Raw genomic sequence first — 25,766 nt, forward strand, 5'->3', positions numbered from 1 at the left:
AACTTTTTGCAAGGGTAGCACAGTAATGGTTCAATACCCTCACATTTTTGGCACCTCTTACTGTGAAAGTTAATTGCAGTGGTATTCAATTAATTGGGTTCAGAAAGCCACAGTTTGTGAGATGTACAAACATAACTGATACATGCTATTTCACTTTCGGCTACCTCAGCCTCAGGGTATTATTATCAAATATTTTATTTATTTATTTGGAGGGGAACGTGTTCAAACATCAAAACCTATGAAGGGTACCAAAATAAATCAATGCGTCGTGTTTTGCACCTTTACCTTAGAGTACCAATTGTGGTGGTATGTAATTCACCTTCATGCACAAACATCAATGCATTTCAAATGTCAAAATGTAAGGAAACCAACATGTTAGAGTACACAAGTACACTAGTACCTAAGTGAAAGAACTTAAAGATTTTTTTTTTCGATCCAAGTCATCACTCCGTCAGCTCTACACTATCTTGAACATTTGAGCGACAAGCGCTGTATTGTGGCAGTAAACTGAGTGAAATTCAACAAACGGCGGTTTGACAGGTCGTCAACAATTCCCAAAAGTTTAATCTCACCCTCGTTGAAGTTTGCTGTCAAACAAAACATTAAACAAAGAGAATTACACATTATGCCTTGAAAACAACCACATAGCTTTGCCCTAAAGTACCCTAACAAAATGCTAACATATTTTGGAAAGACCATTGGATAGCTTGTCTCTATTTCAATACAAAAAGTCCAACAACACACAGATATATACACGGCCATTTTTGCGGAAAAAAAAAAGACTAATGCCAGTTTTACTGCAGTTGAAGGACAAGCCGAAAGGAAAAGAAGAAGAAGAAGAAGAAGTTCAACACTTTCCATATATTACTTGTTAGGCCAAATCAGTTTCCCATTGCAAACCATGACGTGCCAAGCTAAAGTGAATCACTTAGTGGAAAGATGGATTTACGTACATTGGCACTGAAGCGCCACTGCCTCGCAAGTATTTGAATACCAAACGTCATTTGACAAAGCTTTCAGTCATAGGTACAAAGGTATTCTCATGGAGAGCCACACTAAACTCTTGCACAAATAGGCGAACACACACGGATGAGTAAAAAAGCGCTCAGCGTAAGAAAGGCAGTGTCATCGTTTTGCATTGTTGATACTTTTACTTAAGGTCTTTCGCACAAAGACACATTTACACACAGAATACAATGTTGCGCGCACACACTCACATGCTGTACACTGTACTTCCTGCCAGCGCTTGTGTTCATCTGCCCACAAATTGAGCGAGGCAGCTTTCCTTACTTCAGTAACCTAGTTTTTGCCTCTCCCCTCTCTATTTTAGCCTCCTCTCTCCGAGGGAGTATGGATGTCTTGCCCAAGTCGATTACTGCACCAAGGGCCATCAATACACGCCACGTTTGGTTTACATCGCTAATAATAGAACGTCACCGAGGTGTGTTTGCGGATAGAACAGACAGGCGGGCGCAGTGGAGTGTGGTATTCACTACGGGGCTAATCTGTATCTCTTAGTGGGGAGGAGTCCCTCAGGGCCTCTGTGAGGTTCCTGAAAAATATTCCATTCCTCCAAATTTACATCATTCATGAGTGGAGAGAACCTGGGGAAAATGTATCCAAGAAGATGATGTGTGCTTCAGTGGCGCAGTCAAGGTACACTGACCTTCCTTTTAGAGCTGGACAAGAAGGCAAACATACAGGGAGATACATACTGAGGATGCCGATTAAGAAAGCACAGCGCAGGATGAAGCTGTGCTTAAATAAACAGCAAGATAGGTAAGAGCTGTGTGCCTGCCACATGCTGATATGAGAAAAGCATATGCTGAAAATGCATAATATAACATATCACCTTGACAATAACCATTCAAAGCAGTGGAGTAGCATAGAGTGCACGAGAAAAAAATATTTGCAGACACTTGGCAAGATGCCTTTTGCTTCCATAGTCTGTGACAGAGAGAAGAGAAGCAATGCAGGCATGGTTGTCAAATGCAGTATTTAATCACCAACCCACCCAATAACACTTAGCAATTAGTGTAGTAGTGTGCCGCATGCCATCGCTAAACACAGATATCCCCCAACCCTACATCAACAGAGACAAAATATTCAACATATGCTGTTTAACAGAATCGAATGTTGGTTATACTGTTTTCTAACTTGTACTTTTTTAGTTCCTCAAACTGTTAATTGCAGTTTAGGATTCATTTGATGAAATGCCATTTGAATGGCGTACAACAGTTCCCGCCCACAATGCATTTCTTTCCCCGATGCCACAGCCTGCTGCCGCTTTTGCTTGGCATGCCGATTGGGCGGGATAAATAAGGGGAACTCTGGCTGCTGCCCCCATTTTCGTCTTGGGAAACTCGGAAAATCCCCTCACAGATGTGTTCCGGCATACACACCTGCCAAGCATTCAGGCTGAAGACCAGGTACAGCAGACTGAAGCGTATAGACAAAACATCACTTTAGCAGAGCCAGAGGAGCAGATTATAAAATACTGCAGTGGGATGGCTGTGCAGGTAATTAAATACTATCAGCATTTTGCCTTCAGTCTGACTGCTTTGTTCCTACAGAGGCAGTTGGATTAAAAATGAAGCTGCGACAAATACTTCAGTTTAGCTTGTTTCAAAAAATAAACTACTTCATATTTTCCAGGCATATAAGCAATGACTTTTAATTGAATAACTACAGACACAAAAATTTTATTTTCAAGCAAGGCATTTATAGGGTTAGTATTATTAGTAATATTTTGCTAACATGTTTGGTTGAAAATGTTTACCACATACCTCACTAAAAATCAGTACAACGCAGTGTTCTCGCAGTCCATCAACAATAAATATGTACCTTTATTTATATATAATATTTGATTCATTCTGATCTTTTATATCATACAAGGACAATAGTAATGGATATATTTTTGTTGCAGCTTTTACACTGGCATAATTTTGAAGCATGTCAGCATACACCACAGAACAACATGTCACGGACAGCACAAGAGGTGAGCGTCAAGGCAAAAGAGTTTTTTTTTTTTTTAAAGGCATGAAAAAAATGAGAGACAAAAAGGTAAGGTTAATAAACAAACAGGGTCAGAGCTGATGTGAGTCAATGCTGGAACATTGACCATGAGGTACAACAAATTGCCAACAAGACAGAATGAAACAGAGGTTAAATACAGTACATAGCATAAATCGGCACACAGAAACAACAAATTCACACCGAACTGTACTGTATGAGGCTCTGGCAGGAAAGGATTTCCCATCTTAAGATGTGGTCAGATTAGATGGAGGAAAACATAAACACAAGCAGGCCAGCACATGACAAGTGGCAGGACTCATAGACGTCACTCAGAAGGCAATAAACTACATTTATGAAATGAAAATGAAACAAGACAGTCAGTGGTGGAAAGCATGCATAATGCCTTTGCTAAATGAAAGAATAGGAAAAGGCTTGGAACAGGGCACTATAGTCTGGGCTGCTGACTTGATGCCATCCATTCAAGAATTTGCAACACAAGCACCAATGGAAGAGAGATTGGAGCGGTGACAATGACAATGGCCAAATCATCACCACATTGGATTCATTTAAGTATATTGTATTTAAAAATGTTACTTAATGAATTGAACATTTTCCATATTTTCTTGGTCAAGGTCTGCTGGGATGGGCTCCAGCGTTCCTGCAAACCTTGTATGGAAAAGCATTATAGAAAATGGCCGTATAATTGTCTGATACAATCCTTAGTGGGGTACACAAAGTGAATGGATAAAGTTCCAATATTACACAAAAAAGCTTTAATATGAGAATGAGATCCCTTTTTTGGAATGAAATGTCAAAATCTTACAAGAACAAAGATTTGTTTGAAGAATAATAAAGGTGTATTGTTGTTATAAGAAGGGTTAATATGCAGCTGTCAATGTTCTTTGACAAATATCCAACCATTTTCTTAGGGGCTTATCCTCACATGGGTCGTGGGGAGTGCTGGAGCCTATCCCAACTGTCAATGGGCAGGAGGCAGGTTACACCCTGAACAGGTTGCCAGCCAATCACAGGGCACATAGAGATAACAGTCACACTCACAATCACACCTAGTGGGAATTTAGAGTGTCCAATTAATGTTGCATGTTTTGGGTATGTGGGAGGAAACCGGAGTGCCCGGAGGAAACCCACGCAGGCACAAGGAGAACATCCAAACTCCACGCAGGCGAGGCTGGGATTCAACCCGGCACCTCAGAACTGTGAGCCCAACGCTTTCCAGCTGTTCCACAGTGCCAAATAATGAATATTAATAACAGAATGCTCATCATTCAGTGTTCATTACTGGATTGGGAGTGACTGAAATAATCTAGCAACTTTGTTGGGTTTCATCTTTGTGTAGTTAAAAGTTTGGGTTTTTAATATTTCCTTCCCTCCAAATACAGGTGACAATTTTCCTTTTGCCAGTTTAATTTTTTTAATTCCGAGCATCCATCCATTATTTTTTCCTCAAACTATCACTTATCTCCATCTTGGTGGAAGCTGATCTTGAGCTTGTCTGGTAACTTTGGATTGGTTGCCAGTCAATTCACACTTATGGACAATTTAGTCTTCATTGAAACTATTATGCATGTTTAAAGAATTTTGGCCTAGGATGGAATACCTGCTGAAAATCCACACAAGCATTGCGAGAACATGCAAACTCCACAAAGATTGATTTGAGCCGAGATTTGAACTTTGACCTCTCGACAGTAAGGCAGACATGCTAACCACTTGTTCGCCGTGTTGTTTTTTACATCCTATCCCAACATAACTGGCTATACTGGATATTAATAACCTAAGAGCCAATCAAGTCGAGAAGAGTCAGGCCTTGTCCTCCAGTGGTAACTGGGTCACAACCGCTGAGGTCTTGCCAGTGGTGTCAGCTTCCCCTGGTGACACACGTCCTTTATCACGGCCATCTTTCCAGGCCTTTCTTCCTACCTGCCACTCTTCGTCTTTGTCGCTTTGTCTTGAGCAGGATGTCGTCCTCAACTGACGGAGCAGCAGCTCTGGCGCTGCTGACTCACAATGTCGGACGGGGAAGCCCAAACGGCCCATTAGGCGGAGGTATCACTGAATGACAGCATGCTGCAGAGTTAGCATCCTGTCAATCAGAAATATTTACTTGACGCAGCACTTGTAGGGAGCGTGAGAAGAATGGAGAAGAAGGAAGAAAGATGGCTCCCTCGTATTTTTGTCTTACTCTTTTTATTTGGAAGCCAATATTTCATAGCAAATTAAGTCGTCTTTGTGTGAATGAGACAGAAGATCGTTGAGGCACACAATAGGCCGAGATGATGTTATTGTACGTTGCCTTTCAATGAGTGGTGCTCCATCATCGTGATGAATAAGGGATTCTTTTGTCAGTAGGCCTTTCATGGAGCAGGTATTATTTTGCCGTGTGTTTGTGTCTCTTGGTGACTTTTTGAATGATAAACACTGTCAGGAGATCGAGTGCAGCCCTGCTTTTCTGAATATATGCAACAATAAATCCAACCGTAGCCGATCTGATGTGTCCATCACATTGTCTGTTTATCAATATAAGCACATCCCATATCTCAATAACTCTAAAATATGATTCTGTTGGGAATGTGATTTCAACATCTAATGACAGATATTACACATCTGGCTTTCTCTTAGCCTGTTTCAATATCTCCCCTGCCCTTCACACGTGACTTATTCTTTTATCACTCAAGCATGATAGATGCCAGAAGTTTGATTCATTTTGAATTTAACATGATTGTGTTATAATGTCGCTACAAATGGTTGCCCCCATCTGTTGTGGCTTAGGAATGGAATGCTGACTAAAAAAAAAATAAATGCAGGTCTAGTGCAGTGTGCTTTCCCAACTGTGGCATACGCTAAGAAAAAGGAGGCCATGTTTAAGCGATATTAGTGTCTCACAGGACGCTAAAAATTCACATCGCAACATTTTTGTGGTGATTTATTTATTTATTTTTGCCTGACACAGCTTTCAGATTTTATAAATGTCATGGAGTTTTCTTGCAGTTGATTCAGCTGTCGGGCTCAAGTCAATGCATCAAATTGTGGAAAGAAAATGGAAACAAATATGGGTCAGGTACAATATAAATCAATGGAGTTTAAAAACGAGGGGAAAAAAATGAGATCTCGGTCTCATCGCAGAAAGATCCACCGGAGGCCATTGTGCATTGGAATGCTTAGAACAAGGAAGGAACAATTAGGTGTCAAAAAGCCATTTTCTCTCTTATCATCTCCCAGAGCCATTGCCCATGATAGACTTTTCATTATTCCTTCTTTCCCTTTTCAGTTCGACGTGTTTGATGGCAGACTCAAGGGGATTAGTAAAAGACCTAGTATTTTTGGCTTCTTTAAAGCACATTTCAATGTAACTCTTGTGCAGTTCCCTAAATGGGAGCCTAGTGGCACACTAATGAGTGAACCCAAAGGCAGTGACATATGGTGACGATAATGAGATAAGCAGTGTTGGAAAAACAAAGCCATATATAAGGTGCAGAATTTGGCATGTTCTCATGAAACAGACAGTGTTGTCCAATGAATTTAAGAACAGCAGCCCTTGAGCTAAAATGCATATCATGTATTATTCAGGGGCCTGTATCCTCAATTCTCAGGGCGTTGTTGCTGGGCACAAATGAAAGCGTGTGCCAGTGTCATGCCTTTGATATAACAGGCTCATTCTGAAAGTTCACTGGGGTTGACAATTTACAGCTACAAAGTCATTTGTTTTACTTGAAAGTAAATGGGTTCCATCGAAAGTGGGGTACACACGAAATGATAATCGGGATGAAATCCAGCGTCCCCCGCCAGCGAAAATTGGAAAGCTTTAAAACGATAATCCTATCTGACAATCGCAAAGCGTCGTGTGTGATCAACAGGAAGTTCTGCTGATCTTCGGACTCCCAAATTGTGATCAACTTGCTAACTCTGGGAACTGCTATACAGTACTTCAAATTGCCCCATTCCAGGATTTTTAATGTTTTTATCTCAGGGAATGAGAATTTTTTTTCTCCCACAGTTATTAGCCTTGCATGGAAAACTCCTGCGCGTGTCTTACAGGGAGGCCCATCTTCACACTCTGATCCTAAACGTCCTGGTGCTGCAGAGGGGAGATATGGACTGAAAGGATGAGGACCACTAGAGCAACAGACAGAAAGATGCAACACATCTCGTGTACCAAATAGATAAACAGACAGCGAGCCAAATAAGAAGCACTTGACTCGCTCTTCTCACAGACTCACACATAACCTGCTTACCATTTGAGTGTGACTAAAGACGATTATGCAGAGACACAGAAGGGACCACACATATTCCTCAGCGCAAGGGTGTACACTGTGCACTGTGTGACCTAAAGTGAATGATTTGGAGTCAGGAGGGGAAAAAAACAGGGTCAACAAGTTGTTTGCACTCAGTGCTGCCTTCAATAAAACCAGCACATTAGGAGAACTACAAAAGGTCTAAGCACTATTTACACATTTTCATCATTTGTGCAGACATTTTTTGTCAACATCTATTCCACCATCAAAATATTCTACTCAGGTGACTCTATTGCTTTTCTACGCAAAAGAGAGCAGCTTTTCAATAGAACTCTTTCGGAACAACGCCGAGCAAAACTGACGAATTTGACCCAGAAGAGGCTCAGAGGTAGCACGTAGATATGTAAAGTGGAGCTGGAGGGGAGATGAACAGACCAACTGACAACCCAACAAACATAGGTTGCATAACAATGAGTTTCTCGGCACAGTACAGGCCAGCCTGCCTGCCTGCCTGTTGATATGTGGGCGTGGGTGACTGCACGACAATGCAAACTACTACACGAGGAAAAAAAATATTGTTGCCATGACAAAAGAGAGGAGCCAAGAGATGAAAAGCTTCGAGTAATGACAGAGAAGCAGTTTTGCAGATGAAGGGGGGAAAAAAAGAGGGTTTGTGTGTTTGCCAAGTGCACAAAAAGAGGGAATAATAGATGAGTCAGCTTGCTCGCAATTTTTCAGTGCAGGGTAAAAAATAAAAAAATTAACAAAGGAATTACACTGTACCGCCAGTAGCAATGGAACAAGGCCAAGTATGAGACAGAAGACCTCCTACATACTGTACACTGTACATGTGTTTTCTCTTTATGTCTCTGCACCAGTAAGTTTCTGCTGCCGCTCCCCCCCACTCCCCACCCTCTATGTAGAGACACAACAGAAGTTGAAGGAATGCAAGTCTGTTCAGATCTTCAATAGAATACACTAAATCCTCAAGGTCAAACACAATCTGTTCCAGAACACATACAGTATGTCATCGAAATACGGTGATATATAATGATGTAAACAGAACCAACCCATTTCAGGCCCAAATATTCACCATCATCAAACTTAATTGAATGGATGGGCCTTAGAATCTAGAATGGGAGTACAATTTCCACTCACCCTGACTTGACCAGCCGTCCTTTCTCGTGGATGAATGCTGTGATCCCCGCCTCATATACAGCTAAGTAAATGGGGAGTATAGATCTTGTTACCAAGACAACCAGGTCCAGCACTATGAGATTGAATGAGGCAAGCACGTAAAGTCTGCTTGTTAAGTGGACATCATAGGGTGGAAAAAAGCAGGTGCCTGCAAAGATAATAAAAAAGCATTTACACTCATAGGATTTTATTATCGTGACAGGAGTAAATCCAGTGTTGTACTTGGTGTTTATCTGTGAGGAGACAGGCTCGACCGACTTTTGGTAATTGTGTTAACCGGTATAGAGATCATGCACGTGATGTCACCATTTTCACGGCGCCATATTGCCAGTCAAACCGAGCTGCTGTCCACTGCGGGAGCCCATTTTTCAAATTGCCCGAGACCTCTTGTGGTGTTGGTTGCTACAACAGACGAGACAGATATTCAAAGAGATCATTCTATGGAATACAAACTGAAAAAAACGGGAAAAGATGGAAGGATTTCAGCAATTAAACGTGATGGATGGTGCCCAACCAAATACACGCGACTGTGTAGCGATCACTTCATTTCAGGTAGGAATTATTCTTTTCAATCTCAAATTCCCAACAATTAATTATAATGCCAAGTTGGATCATTTGAGAACAATGCGTTAAAAATAAAACAAAAAAAAGACAGGGAGTCATCTCCAACATACACGGAAGCGTGTTGCGGACACACGTTAAACTTCGGTAAACCTCTCCTTGACAGACGTTTTTTTTTTTTTTTTTTTTAGAAAAAGTAAATAAACCATCGGTCACAGTGATGTTTACGTAGGTTAACGCAACACGCTTCCGTGTATGAGGGCTGAAACCTATCCCAGCGGTTTATTTTCTTTTTTTAAATACGCATTGGACTCATTTGAGAACAATGCATATTGAAAAAAATGTAAAAGTCTGCCACGTAGAGGTTTACCTAAGTTTAACGTGTGGCTGCAACATGCTTCGTGTATGGAGGAGCCAACTCGCTGTCTTTTTTTTTTCCCCAATCATAGTTAATGATTGCGAGTTTGTGTAAAACCAGGGGTCATTTATTTAAATATTGGTATTTGTATTGATAATGTATCTATCACTATGTGGGATTTATTCTTGATTGAGAACAGATCCAGCAACGAAGTATTTGTATGCGTCCAGACTTTTCTACATTTTCACTCTTCCGTTTAAATCTTGAGGACTTACTCACCAGATACATGTGTACATCCAGTTGTCCAAGACAAGCAGAAGCGGATTAACAGTCCACATTCTTATGGGCAAAAACATCGACTTCGGCATTAAATAATCCTCTGTGCTAAGTGTCTCTCATTTTTCCACGTACCTTCATTCATTATCACCTTCTAAATGTTTAACGGGATCTGACAAAACTCTGGGCGTCGTGCTATCAGATGTATTTTCGTGCCATCTCCAACCGATTTCGCATTGAAGAATGCTTTGGTAGACTGTCAATATGGCCAGTCACGTGACTTCGGTGACGTAGGTGCATGAACTCTATACCCCTAGCGCATTTAAAACCGGTGACATTTGTGGTGGTCTGAGAATGTTAACAGCTGAATCCAGTCCTGTCCAATTGAAGCAGTTTCTTTCATTCCCTTTAAAATTAGCTGGAATTGTCTCACATGGAGACGTCTCTATGCTTGGAAGAGTACGCAAAGATCCATGCGTGATTGGAGTTTTGAAACTTAATGGGTACCCTTATTCAATACTAGTGAAACCCGCTGGTAACCTAAATATGCCGATGACCTCATGTCTGACAATATATCCCCTCCACCAATTATTTGTTTCCACCACTGTAACCGCCATAGGGCCCCGCAGCCCAGTACCTGAGATGATTTAAAAATAAATAAATAAATAAAAAAGAATAATAAAGTGCAGAATGAATTTATTTCTACAATGATTAAGATGGCTGAACTGAAATAAGTCTGTCTCATGCCAGATGTCTGAGGAGCTCGCCCGTCTGTTTGCCTGTAATGGGCCCAATCAAATTTACCAGAATTGGGTTAGACCACCTGTGCTAAAGGTTTAAATGTGGTCCTTGTAGATGTGAGTTTATTCAAGCTTTCTGACACCAAAATCTCAATCTGCGCCGACATGCCCACCTTGCCGCAGTCCACTCACTTCAGGAAACTCGCTGTTTATATTCTTCTCTTTCATCTGCTCTTTTAACAACATTCACGGAAGCAAATTCTTGCTATTCCACAAGCACATCTCAGTAGAACTCTTTTCAGCCTCCATCAAAGGATTAACTTTACATTTGTTTTGGCTTCTGTGACACATTTGTATCGATTTATACTTCATGTTTTGTTTCCATTAATAGTGGCTTCATAGGACTAACTTTTTTTGTGTAATAATTTGGACCTTCTGTGACAGATGACAGTGTGCAAAATGTAAAAAGTCAAGGGATAATATTGTACTGGTTAACAAACATAAACATGTTTGACAATTAACAACTCAAAAATCTTACTTAAAGCATTGTATGTATATGCAGATATTGAAGCTTTTATGATGCTGAATACTTGGGTTTGGACGGGTACAATTTATTTGGGCTACTACTCATCTCAAAGGAAAATTTTGATATGAATGACAACCAAATTGAACTCTGACCAGCATCACAGAACCAATTTTGTTCAATTTAAAGTTGCTATTGTCATCCAAATTTGGATCCCTCGTTCCATAGATACACAAACGCTGCAAATGTCCAAATGTCAGAATTTGCAATGCACCATTCACCAACAAATTCACCAACACTACCATTTAATAGGTTCTCCCTTGCCCCATGCGCCAATTTCTTTAGAGAAAATATTTTGTGACGCAACCTCTCTGGTTCAGTCAGTAATTCTTTCCTCTTCAGATTCCTCTCGCGACTTATTTTCCGGGGAAGTGTACAGTTTTACTTTTAGAACTTTTCTGTTTACCCTATACATTTTTGGATCTTATGATACACGTTTTGATGACCTTGCCATCAATGAAAAGCATGACAAGCTCTTTCAAACTCCATTTGTGCGCTACCTCTTCAACGCTTCACAGTATCCTCTCGAATTAGTTTTTTGATTTGCTGTCAGCCTCATTTTCAGACACAAACACTGTTAGAAAGATGGTAGAACTCACAGAACTCTCAAACGCAACCAAATAGAAAATTCCGAATGATCAGCTGTAAAATAATGAAAACGACAGACCATTTTTAAAGCTAATTAACCATTTACTTTATTTCATGCACCACTGAAGGCTGACTATACGCTTTTGTTAAATATATTTGGGTCTCTTATCGGTTACCCGCATAACTCCAAAACTGCACTTAATGACATCAGCGGCAGGAAAAAGAGTGTCTAGGCATATATCGTTTGTGCTGGTGTATAATTTGCATTTGTCTGGAACAAATTGAAGGCGAAAGGTCATAGAACAAAATTATCCAATGAGGCATTATGTGATAACATGGTTCCAAATAAAATACTGTTGTATATTATTAGGCTGCTCCCTGTAATGTGTTGATCATTCATGGTAGGAATAAGGCTACGCGGATGACTGTGAACTCTCTGAACTGCTTAATGTTGTTGGCTTGCGCTGGACGTTATGAAAATGAGTCCATTGCCGCAAGGCACACGCTTACATTTTCTGTTCAAACCAAGCTTGCATTAGAAGACCAAGAGACGATGTTATCAAGTTCATGTTTTGGCCATTTTATCCTTGACTGGCAATTTTTAAAATAGAAGAGATACCTAGATTTTCTATTTAATGCAAAAAAAAAAATCATTCTTTATTGTTCAGTACAGTATCTGGCACTTCTTTCATCAACTATAAAGTAATTATATTGCTCCTTGAGGAAACAAAAAATGGAAGTATATAACTGATACCTTGTCTCTTTGTGCAGATGAAATGAGATCAATTTAGATGTGGAAGGTCATGATCTGAGTGCAGTCTTGATATTTACTCACATTCATCATTTCCTTAATGACTGATATTGCAAGAAAGTTTTTTTTCCCTGTTATGCCGACGCAGTCCTTGTATGGAGAATGTTTCCAATAACTGCACAAAGCAAGCTAGTAGTCATGCAAACCGATCTAATCACTACCTCATTATGTGCAGTTCATGTAAATTACAGTGGTATTTATCCAAATTGAATTATTGATAATTTGATTATCATTCATCCATCAATTAGTCACATCATGTATCAATTACTGACATGTAGAGTATCTAGTGATTGCGTGAAAGCTGATTTGAAATTCAGGTGATGGCAGCCAGATCACGCAGAAGAGGTGGGATTTGAATGGAAAAACAATCCCAGATGAGTCTTAAATCCCATTCGGACATTTATTGTATTGGAACATTTCCGTTTAAAAACACCCAAACTAAAATACTATTGCTTTCTGCCAAAACACAAAGTTGTTTGTATGAGACTCACTGAAGCTATGATTTCATTTACCAGTTGTCACGTGCACCTTGCCAACTTGGCTTTTGAAAATAAAATAAAAAAATCAATTCATTAGTCTGTGACTCTTCAAAGTTAATCACATTGCGTTTCCATATTCATGGCCGATTTAGTATGTGTCCCATTTCTTTATAATTGAGTTTTGAAAGCTTTTGCAATTCTTTGCTGCCATTCCAGCCGTGTTCACAGATTCAAATCAGTGGTTGGCGGTGAGCCTAAAAAAATAAAGCTAAGCAAGGAGGTGTGCTTGTGCTTTGATCCAATTGATGCTCTTTAACTGAATGAAATCCAGTCCATGTTAAGAAAATGTTTTTGCCCCTGTTGTTCATTTTGAAGTTACTTGACCTCATCAAGGCTGCACTAATGTCAACATCTGAGAAATTTGATGAAATGCTTTAGAGGAAGGCCTTCAAGCTCCTATTTTCCCCAAATTTCCCCTCATTCCACACATTGGCGCACATTCTGAAGATTAGCCTGTGTATGAATCTTTGATCATGTCCAGAAAAATCAAAGCTTGAATATTATTCACATAATTAAAAAAACTAACATCGGGGGCGAATGTGTGTGTGTGTGTGTGTGTGTGTGTGTGTGTGTGTGTGTGTGTTTGCGTGAGTGTGTGTGTGTATGTGATGCTCAACAACGCATTGTCTTGAACAATAGAAGAAAATGGTGGCTTCGATCAAGAATTTTGAGTTGCATACTGTAAATGATCAACATTTCTATTGATTCACACTTTAAAAACATTATTGTAGGACTGCAATCATTTCCATGCTTCATGGGTCTAAAACTTTATACAATATGTACATTTGTCACTCCTCTTATTTTATGCCCGACCCCCACCCCTATTCCCCCCTGCCATTCTCCAAGCTGAAGTAAAAATTGCCCACATTTCTTGTGACATTTGGCTGTTCTCTAGAAGATTTTCCATCCCTGCCTCACTGGGATAACATTTTAGAGCACCTGACATTTGTAAAGTGTGTTATCCTAGCAACTCTTTTTTTGGCCATCATCCAGTTCTGGGTCCGGCTTTGGCATTACAGTATTGCATAACTAAAATGTGGGGGAAGACTGATCAACTATTAGCATGGTTTGAGCACTTCACAATGTGGTGAAGTGCAGAAACTTGACCCCAATTGCAACAGCAAAGCTTTTTTTGTGTGTGTGTTTTAAGATTCAGCATTTTAGAGCATCATGCCTATTATCAATATTTGGCTTATGTAAAGCAAAATTATAATAAAATGCTCATCCTGCATTGACAGTGTCACATTTTTTCCAAATTCACCAGTTGATGTATTTATTATGATAAATTGATGTCCATATTATTGTGTGCCACAGAGACTGCTCAGATTAACAACAATGTGGGGCCGGTGTCAAACGTGGTCCAACAGCACCCGTATCCTGCCCTCAGCCAGTTGGCTCATGTATACGAGCATCAGCAGCATCAGCAGCAGCAGCAGCAGCAACAGCAGCAACAACAACAACAACAACAGCAGCAGCAACAACAACAGCAGCAGCAACACAGCAGCAGCAACAGCAACACCAACAATTACAGCAGCAGCAACTCAACCTGCAGCAACAAGGCAAGGATTTCAACAAATATGCCTCCCTGAAAGCAGTGGGTGAGTCCCAATCATCGCAAGACTTTTTATGTTGCTATTGCTTTTTAACCAAAGAGGTTTGTTTTGTGACACTTTTATGGGGCAAAAACATTCCTGTAGCATAACAGTTATGCAACCTGTTGTTTGCTAGGAGAGAGCGTATCACACGGTATGCCTGGTTGCCAGTTCTTGATATAACCCACCACAGATGTTGTCTTGATGCAAATGTTACTGTTACAATCGATATTCCGAAACTCTTAAAAACCCCGACCCTGAGGGTCAGGCGAGGGCGTGCAGGAACTCTATGTGAACAAGATGTAACAGATTTGCACCCGGATTTGACAGATGTTATTGATTGTGGCACCAAAGCTGACGCGCCGTAAAATAGAAAGAGGCTGTTTATCAAGCTGTGTGACAGCTTCACACATGCCATCAAATTCACCGAGTGCACATACCAATTTGTAGCTGATTTGAATTCCGTTTGCCCAGCACATGTGCTATTGGCAGAGGCTCTGAAGTGTCACTACCTGATTTGTCTTTGTTTGAAAGCTTGTTTATGCAACACGGGTATGTCGGCCTCACTTTATTCGCCTCATCGAGAGAATATTTATTAGAATTCCGATGACATATGAGGGAAAGACATTCTTCACACTTAATCATTTCCAGACACTGTTGTCATGGTCATATTTGTTTACGCTGACAAGGATTGTACTGTATTGTGTAACTCTGCAGTGTATATAGCACTGGATAATGCATCTGATGTGCTCTCTTGATAATGATATACTTGAATTGGTTGGATATATTTGGAGTTTCAATGTAGATCATGATCAGACAGGTTCTAACTGTGTCTGGCTGGAGAAAATAATCAACAATCAATGAGTGTGACAGTCTTTGTTTTCACCTGAGCATCAAAATGGAACGGGATCAACAAGTTATCAAATATCATAACATGGGATAGTAAATCCCAATTGAAACCTGTTTGCCCATTTTTATAGGTAAAAATTGATAGCATACAGGATGGCCTGATGTCCTTTCAATATTCCTAATGAAATACATCATTATTTGAGATTCTTTACTGTAGAATTGAACTATTGGCAGTGATTTTGTAAGTCGTGCTAAATGGCCGTGAAAAAGAAGTTCGTTAGTGGTTTTATTTCTACTGGCGGGCAGAAAATATGTCTTCCTTGAAGTGTAACATAATGCAATGCATTGGTGGCATTATTAAATCGCATATCTGCATATTAAACACGGTCAATAACAATTATTTAATAAAGAAAATTTGCACTGAGCTCAACCAAAGTGGATACCTGCAGACTGTAATGTTGTAAGACAAAGCTCATTCCTCATCTTCTTTTCCTCTCAGACCGATCTTTTTCCTGCTTTACATTCAGATCTTCTCTCTGCCACTTGACTGCCTTTCTCCACCTTCCACCTCCTGCTCTCTCTCACCTGCTCCCAGTTTTTCTCTCAGACTCTTCCTTTCACCTGGTGTGACCGCTTTTCGGCCCATCATTCTAATCACCAACTTATCTCGAACGTGAGGTATTGTTTTTTAGTAGCTTAAAGAGGTATTAGCCTTTGTGGCATCCAAAATTAATTATGTCTTGCCATGTCATATCGCTGGAAATGTTTGGATTCGACAAGATTCACTTGATTTAGTTCCACAAACATAGTGTCCGATTTGCGACTTGCTTTTGTCTAAATCGTTGACAGGAAATAGCACGATGTGGATAGAAAATGCTTTTAATTATTTTTTGAACACTTAAAGCCTCGCAATAGTGATGCAGAAAATCTACACTTTCATGGAAAAATGTGATTATCAAAAGTGCTCCATCAGTGCTGTGTCATCCAACACGTCTATTTTTCAAGATGCGCTTCCGACTCAGCTATATTTGAACCCGCATCCGCCTGGCAACCCAAAACCTACCCACACAAATAAAATCTGAAACTTCAAACCTGGAATTAAAACATCATACTTAGAGAAGTTGTTACCAGGAAAAAAAATACTTCTGTTGCTTTAATTTAATATTTATGACATATGTGGTTGACATATGCACTGTGCTGCTTTTGTTGTTGTCTATATTCTCACACCGTTGGGTTGCTGACGATCAAACGTAGCGGCAACGAGGAATGAAATAAATACTGTAGCACCGAAATGATGCTTCTTTGTAGACGGTTTATACAAAAACAACAATAGATTACCATCGGCTATAACGAACAACAAACAAAACGAGCTTCCTCTTGTCCCATGTGTAGCTATATTCTAAATTTAATGTCTTCATCTGCGCCAAATACCCAAAGAAAGAGAAACACATGCTGTATAATGAATTTAACAACTCACAGTTATTGGAAATTGAAGCAGGAACTCCAGTCCTAAGAGTACAAGACCACTGTCATATTAGTCATCTGACGCAGACTTAGATGTGAAACAGTCAAATCATCCTCTGAACTCATTTCCTCTCTCCTTTCCCAGCTGCCCTTCAACTTCTTTTATATACTGTCTTTCTGCATCACCCTTTCTCCCCTAGATTCTTGTCCCACCTCATCTTTTTTTTCCCCCTTATTTTTGTCTCTCTGTCCCCCTTTCCTCTACACCCATTATCTTTAGTCCACCGCTGATCCCCCTTCAATCTATCATGATCTGTATCGCCACTTGAAGAACCGTCGGGCTGCGAATCTCCAGCCTTGCTTACTTCAAGTGGCTCATATCGGGCTCTACTCCCGCAGCGGTAGCACAGAGCCCGTCATCCATCACCTGAGTTCCAATTGATTGACAGACTGCCGCTCGACAAGTGGAATTCAAGTGACTTGGGAGCTGATTCTGCAAGGCAAAGTAAATCCTAAAATAGCATTGGTTGGTCTAATCTTGATGAAATTGAACGACTCTTCTTTAACACTATTGTCAATGCTTGTTCCCCCCTGAAGAAATACATCAATGTCTAAGATAAACACTTCCCCCAACACTCCAAACCAGACTTTTTTTCTTTAATTGCCCCTGCCTCTTTGCCAATTGTTCAGCTGATAAGCAGCACTTGTGTCAATCAATAGCCATCTCACTTCCTCTACAGTGGATAAGACTGTTGAATCGAATCCTTAACAGCATCGGGCGAGGTTAAAACACACACACATGCACTCACAGATGCACACATGTGCTAATAAAGGTGCTTGAAAGCACACTTGTGGTGAAGCCCGTTGGAGTTAGTTGTTTTCTGCATGTAGAAATCACCAAAAATCCCGTGTAAGACAGAACAGATGGCTAAAAGACAAATGAAATTAGGACTCTACTCCTACTTGTAGTTTATTTTAGATAGATAGATAGATAGATAGATAGAGATAGATAGATAGATAGATAGATAGATAGATAGATAGATAGATAGATAGATAGATAGATAGATAGATAGATAGATAGATAGATAGATAGATAGATAGATAGATAGATAGATAGATAGATAGATAGATAGATAGATAGATAGATAGATAGAAAGAAATTAAAAGTATAGGCATTTGTTTATCCCAGATGTACAACCACGCTTCTTGGTTTTCTGCTAATGAAAATGGGATTAACCCTGTGTCACAAATAGAAGTAATTTTTCCCCCCTCCAGTTATAATGTCCACTGATGTTTCCCATGGGGCTAATTATTAGACTCTTCGAAAACCATAATTGTTTAATCGGCCCCAAAAAAAAAGTCAGGAGCAACGGGCGACATTTAATGAGAACATTGCCTAAGCCAGTAAAATACATTCAGAGATTTGTTTGCAATTACATCGTACATGTTTGAAGAATGATCTTTATGTTCTGCAATTATTCTGAAAATAGGTGCAAAAAAGACAGAACTGTGGAGTTCAAAATTGTGAAGAAATGCTGTTCAACTATCTTTTTTTTTGGCCTAAATTTTGCAGAGCATGGCATCTATTGTAAGTTTGATGATCATTTTGGCGATTGACCATGAAAAAGTGCCTGTTTATCGCAGCTTGTGTCTTTCATGTTTTTATGTCGTCCACACTAATGGCTACAGTGGGGATATATTCCCCCCTAATATATATTGTTTGAATCCCAGCATGATGCTGGCCTTTCATGGACAAAGGCATGCAGAGCCCAATGTGCGTAACAGTGACATTTTCTGTTTCTTGTCACGTACACCACTGGATGTGTGCACCGTTTCGCTGACTGCTGCCCCCCAATTGATTCACCGGTCGCCTGAGCAAGTTCGATCCCCCCACGGGCAGCCATTCGAGCAACGTCTCAGCGGGTGAGACGCTGCCCTCCCTCCGCCACCATTTCCGGATTCTAACCCGCCCGACATCTCCCTCGCTTCACGGGGCCGCTCATTTCTCTCTCTTCTGCTCTCACCATGATAAAGTGGATTTGTAGCTACAATAGCAGGGAAAACTCACTGAGTGTGTTAACTTTATCTCCAAGGGTACAGAGGCAGCAAGGGTGTAAGAATAATGACTGGACAGTGAACATGGATACGACAGAAAACATTTCAAAACGACAAGACACACCAGCGCAGCGAGGGTGACTGACAGAGAGGAGTAAATGTGGGGCTGTAAACGAAACCTCATCATGCCAAAGCAGACATAATCTTCATTTGGATCAGCGTCACACTGTATGCCCATACCTAGCCACTTACTGGATTTGCATGATTGTTCTCAGTAAGGCTCATGCATTATTTAGTAACGAAAAATAAACGAGAAAATGCCTGATCTTGTATTATTAAGGAAAGGGAACTTTTGCAGCTACAGCTTTAGCTCCAAATGTACAAAAATGTAATCGTTACCTGGTTGCCACACTACTCAGTGAACGACAGAGATCGGTTTCTCCATTTACATGCATTTACTCAAAATACCCTGTAGTCTATCGCGCCACTTCATCTCCCGCACTAATGAGGGAATACAATAGGTGGATGTTTTACTTACATCCATCCATCCATCAGTTTCTTAGCTGCTTATCCTCACAAGGGTCACGGGATTGCTGGAGCCTGTCCGAGCTGTCAACGGGCAGCAGGTAGGGTAGACCCTGAACTGGTTGCCAGCCAATCACAGGCACATGGAGACAGACAACAGTCACACTCACAATCACACCTTGGGCAATTTTAGAATCTCCGATTTGTGCATGTTTTTGGGATGTGGAAGGAAACTGGAGTGCTCAGAGAAAACCCACGCAGGCATGGGGAAGACATGCAAACTCCACACAGGTGGGGCCTGGAATTGAACCCGGTCCCCAGAACTGTGAGACCAATGCACTAACCAGTTGATCCACCATTTCAGTTGTGTAAAAAAAACATCAATCGAGAGAGAAAGACGTATTGCATTTTTTTTGTTCATTTTCCCTTGTTGCTAGTAAGGAAATCTTGTAGTTAATTTTCCTCATTTTAGTCATATGCTTACGTCAAGAGTAGGCCCCCCATTGCTCAGCTGGCATCTGCTGCAGACCACATAGAAATGCTGTGGTCCACAGGCAGCCTCGCCACGTGAAGCGGGGGGCTCAGCTGCATAGAGCAGAGCCGGGCCTGCATGAAATACAATAATGTGGTATTACTTGCGTTGTTTTCAGAATATCTGTCTCTCTTAAGGGTCAAACTAGGCTGGTTACTCTGTGATGCTGTGAAGGCACGGCTGTTATATTATTTAGGACCGCGCATGCAAAGAGTAGATTTTGTTGAGTCGATGCAAAGTGACACACAGCAATGTTGATTTGAACCACACACGATTTTCACGAACCTAGAAGTATTCCTCAAAATAAATTTACTTGCTAATTTACTTCCGACAGCTGAAGCATTTCTAAGTTCTGTTCATCTGTTTTCCCGTTCTATCAAATTAGCTAGCATTCACAATGCTACTTTTATTCTTATTCAATGCTTGAGCCAAATGATCTGCCCCTGAAACAGGCCACAGTCAGGCCGGCTGTGGGCCGTCATTTTCTGGGCCACCGGTGTAGCACAACAGTTGTGTAAACTAGGGCCTTGAGAACAAAATGACGAACTTGTGTTGCTAAAACTCTGGTTAAATGGTTTGCATACTTGAATGTCACTTGAAGCACAGTGTTGTATTTACTTCACTTCTTTGTAATATTCTATGATGGAGTTATGGAATGTTCCTAATTTGCCCTATTTTATTGTCTCCATCTTCTGGCAGCTGCCAAATACAATGGTGATCTGTACAACAAGCGCAGGCTGATGGTCGAGCTACCGACAAAAGGCGGTCTTCCGCTCCAACCCATGGGCAACTCCCGACCCTCCATGGGCAACGTGTCATCGATGACCACCAACCCAATTGCTTCGAACCACATGGCATCCCACTCCGTGAACCAGATGACCTCCATGACCCCTATGCCGTCAATGACGCCCATGACTGCTATGATGACCATGACTTCCCTCGCCCCAATGACTCCTATGACCTCATTGGGGCCGCTGACCCCAGAGCCGGTGGCAACTTATGTCACTGAGATGCCCAGAATCTCTTCCGTGTCAACCATCCCAACAGACCGACGCGGACCTGGAGTCGTGTCATTAAAGCCAAATGGCCAGAAACCTAAAAGCAACCACGGCCACGTCACCCACGGCTCCCACATTGCCCTCACTCACCTTCACAGCCACAGTAGCAAGCCGCTAGGACTGGGGACTACCTCCCTGGCACACATGGCAGGTACTATGCCAGGGGGCACATCCCTGGGAATCTCCATGGTCGCCGAAACCCCCATTGGCTCCAGCTTTGCGACAATGGGTCGGCCATTGGCATACAGTTCTAATACCATCTCTTCTGGCCATACAGTAGGTATGGGGTTAAGGGGTTGGGAAGGGACAGAGACAGTGGGCCGAAGGAAGACCTACGGGCACAAGAGGCCTCAGTGTACGGTGTTGGAGCCCAACCAGCTTCATGGCACTAGAAGCCACAGCCAACACTTCCTCCCCACACAGCCCTACTTTGTGACCAACAGCAAGACAGAGGTGACTGTGTGAGTCAGTATATAAAGGACGAGGTATGACGAATGCATGTGGAATGGTGACACAAGTCATTTCCAAGTGGAGAAACCGACAGCAGAGTCGGCCAAAATGTGCGGGTCTGTTTGTTTGTGCAAAAAAAAGCTGAGGCTCCTTAATACCGCTAAAAGATTTCTACACATTTGTGATCCGATTGTCTGCTGGGTCACATTTTACATATAAAGCGTTCCTCATTAAAATCACTGAACAATTTGTTGGATGTTAGTGGTTCCGTTGGTGTCATCAGCAACCATAACAACAATGAATTGTAACTTTCAAATTTCTACACAAGCATTACAAAGTAAATGGAAGCCTGCTGATGAAGAAATGAATGGGAAGCAAGCCCAAGGAAAGGATCCGATGACAGCGCCCAGGCATTGCCAAGTCACAACGAGAGCCGGAGTGTCTGCTAGACTAGCATGGTTGAACTGGACAACATGCCAGTATGCTTAACCGCCAGAATCTCTTGATGGGTTCAAAACCGGCACATGAGAAGTGCTCTGGGCTTTGGACTGCCGGCACAGAGGGTTGTGTACTGAGGCCATTCATGAGCCTCTTCATAGAGCTTCACAGCTGAAGGTCAAACAAAGCTCCAGCACCGATAATGTTGGGCTGAGTAGGATTGTTGCTGCCCAGCCCTCATCTGCATGCTGACAGGTGACCCAGACGCGGGGCAGGGAGCCGGCATCCGGATGCTGCGGCAGCGTCATTCTTCCATAGTCACACACAAGTGCACATATTCACATACACGTGCAAGGCATACGATTGGGGCAAAAACAGAGCATACAGTAGAAATGTCAGTCACCACGGCTTTTACAAATCATGTACTGCGATGTATTTGTTTGCTTATGTGATCCTGGCATTTTTGTTGCATATTGAATTGAATTTCAAGTGGAACACAGAAAGATGGAGTTTGGAGGTTGCAAGATACATATTAGGAGGGGTAAGTAACAGTTAAGACTCAGTTCCAATAGGAAATGCATAGGTTAAAAAATGTCAGTATGGGGACTTCACCAAACTGGGACTGGACATAAATTTTAGATGTTAATAAATAAATAAAACACTATATGTTCAGGGCAGTATAGGATAAACTCCACTTTACATTCAGGACAGTATAGGAAATACTCCATGCTTTCTTTAATATATATTTGATCAAATAGCCATAACTCTCCACTTTAGTTGAGCAAGGATGACAAAAATGAGTAGGTAAATGGTTTCTTTTTTTTTAAGGAATGATAGCCTGGAACTAGGCTTTATTAGATCATTTGTACTCCAGCAAAAACGTCACACCCTGCTGGGGGGAAATATTCTATCTGGGTTATTCGACTCAAACACCAAAATAAATTTAATCTCGGGGAAAAAAAAATGGGTCAGATCATTTGAGCATCGCTGTGGACCCATTTGCTTTTTTTTTTTTGTAATGATGCAAGCCGTATTAGCTTTCAACATCCACCATTATTATCTTAACCTTGTAATCAAAGCCATTCAACCTGTAAGACCCCGTTTTGCTTGCATTTGTGCAGACCACAATGAAACCAGACTGTTCGTAGAACTAAAGTTGTGCTGGTAGTGGACGTGCAGTTTAAACATTTATCACACGTACACACATTACGAAAAAAATTTTTAGCACTTGGTATATCGTGCTAATCTTTTGTATGATGGTCTACAAAATCTTTGTGAGAAGATGCAATGTTAATTTGCTTTTTTAAAATCTTTTTTTCTATGTCCATGAATTGGTTGCCTTTACAGATGAATAAGTTTGCATCTCACTGAAGAATTCAGCTTTAAATCTTATTTTTGAGGAATAACATCACAAAGGACACTGTTTGCTTTGGACATTATCTCAATTAAATGACTTAATTCAGCAAGCCGGGAATGTGGAAATACGAACCCACTTGCCAACTGCGATTGCTCCACCATGAAAGCTCATCCAGTGGTGCAGAAGCAGCTACTGGAATAATTGTGAAGCGGGTAGCGCAGTGGAAGCAATTGGTTCAAAAACCTTTATCAAAAAGCAAAAACCTAAAAAAAAAAAAAAAAAAACAAGCAGGGCAGCTGGAATTGCTGGCGCTGACGGGTCACGGTCGATAGGGTCATGGACACAGATGAATGAGTCCAGGAGGCAGTCATGTTTGAAATTCTCCCATCAGACATTCAGACAAAAAAAATGTCATAAAATGATACAGGTTTATGACACAATGTGCTCATCAAGAGCACTGGTATTAACCATAAATGTCATCCCGAATGGGCTTGGGTGCTATTACCCTATGAGACGTTCTCATTTTAGACATAAAAAAAAAAAAACCAAACATTTAAAGTCTGAGTAGAGACCCGAATTGCCATTGATCCGATGGGAGGAATCTAATTCAGATTTGAAGACTTGAGCCACAGGCAAGCTTGATCAGCACGAGAGACAAAGGGTTCACCACACAAATTGAGTATTATTTATTAATATGGGGGTAGGGGGGTCATCGGTTTTTGACGGGACAGAACAGGATATGATCAGCATTTTCAATCTTTTTGTTTTTTACCCATCCATCCATTCATTTTCAACACCGCATATCCTGGTTAGAGCTACGGGGGGCCGGAACCTATCCCAAATAACTTCAGGCAAAAGGTGGACTACACCCTGAACTGGTCGCCAGTCAGTCGCAGGGCACATATAGACTCAGACAACCATTCGCACTCACATTCACATCGTCCGTCACCGAGTGTGAACTGAACGCCCTTTGCCTGTACTAAAGTCAGACGAGTGTGTCGCTACACCGTCAGTCGCTTCTTTCAGTAACTTCAAACTACATTGAGAGAACTTAATACATTATACTTTTTTTTCTTTTATTCCCATTACTAAAAAAAAAAAAATGGGGTGGTCTCAATCAAGGTAAAATAATCACCAATTGTTTATTGCTTGCGGTACACCACCCTTAAATTGCAGACTGAAGTGCTATAATAAGTAATGTGGAATGATTGACACTAAATTAGTTTACTAATCCATGCATGTTGGCTATAGCAGTTTTGCAGTTCAACATTCTTGATAATAACACTCAAGTTAGTCTCAACAGCTTTCATTCTTGATCCAGCCTGTGTTGTTTGGAGTGATTAAACATACGAGTCAACGATGAGTGCGGTAACATCTTTGCTGAGACTGTGCGCTGCGAGTTGTGTCAAAGCAATAACGAAGCACATGCAACAGCAAACAGCACGGGTTGCTTGGGGGCCGTGGGGGAGTATGAGTGATAGAAATTGAGGAAAAGCTCAAAAGCAAACACCTCACAAACCTGCCCACCTTTCCTTGTGCCTGAAGCACACACACTGAAAGCACAGAGAAATGATTCAGCTGAATATGATGCATTTCCACGAGCAGCTGCACGCCGAACGACACGACTGAAAAGCGCTGAAATGATTCTCCCATTTAGTTTACATGAGAGGCTACCCGTCGTTTACTTGTCTTGAAATTTAAATCACAGGTGAACCCTGTGGCTATGTCACGGAATATGGCCAATCAAAAATATCGCGTCATATCACATGAGCTTTTACAACAAAACTTAAAGTTAATAACTTACATCCAGCTGTACCAACAGTATATATGGTATATATTGTGTTTTTCAATAATAATTGTCATGATTTGCTATGTACCTTTGGCTTAAAAAGACTAGTACTGAAGGGAGCCAAAAGCCTCTCAAATATCCACAATTTTATTTCTCAACCAATTCTTAATATTTGGCTTAATATTATTATAATGCAGAATGAGAAGAAAAAGTACATTTCTAGATAGGAGATCATTCTAATTTGTTTTCTAGTTGGCGGAGAAGCTTTAAGCCACACCTCCCATCGCAGCTCATTGATTGGACTCCTGGTTGGCTTACAACTGACTCTGATTTTAGCCCTGTGAGAGTCTGTGAATGTTTCCATTATTTTTCAAGAATCATATTAAAACATAATTATTAGTGGGGTATTAATTCAAGCAGACTGTGTCTACCTGTGTGATTTAGATGGAAATCAGACCACATTTAATGGCCAATTTAGACAGAAATATAAGAACTTCCAAAGAGTCTGCTCTTGTCCGATTTTCTTCCCTCTTAAATACACAAAATAGGCTTGCTCGTCGACACGTACACTGAAATCAAGCTGTGTTGTGTGGAGAAGGAGAAACACACGCTGACAGAAAAGGGACCCGATGTCAACACTCGATAAGGAGGAAGCTTTGAATAATTGATCCTGCTGGAGGTGGAAAGACACTCAGCCCCGCGTGGAAAGTTGGGGATCCGACATAACAATGCAGTATCT

General features: G+C 41.0%; 1 protein-coding gene across 1 annotated transcript in view; it reads left to right on the plus strand.

Annotated features, from left to right (window-relative positions):
* Window positions 1-21,458, plus strand: part of shisa9a (shisa family member 9a) — a 37,484-nt gene extending 16,026 nt beyond the window's left edge. Inside the window, 3 exon segments of the mRNA XM_061811045.1 lie at window positions 14,233-14,411; window positions 14,414-14,516; window positions 20,635-21,458. Of these exon segments, the coding sequence (XP_061667029.1) occupies window positions 14,233-14,411; window positions 14,414-14,516; window positions 20,635-21,458 (1,106 nt within the window).
* The last annotated feature ends 4,308 nt before the right edge of the window (window positions 21,459-25,766 follow it).

This window comes from Syngnathoides biaculeatus, chromosome 22 (assembly GCF_019802595.1).
Source record: "Syngnathoides biaculeatus isolate LvHL_M chromosome 22, ASM1980259v1, whole genome shotgun sequence".
NCBI classification, from domain to species: Eukaryota; Metazoa; Chordata; class Actinopteri; order Syngnathiformes; family Syngnathidae; genus Syngnathoides; species Syngnathoides biaculeatus.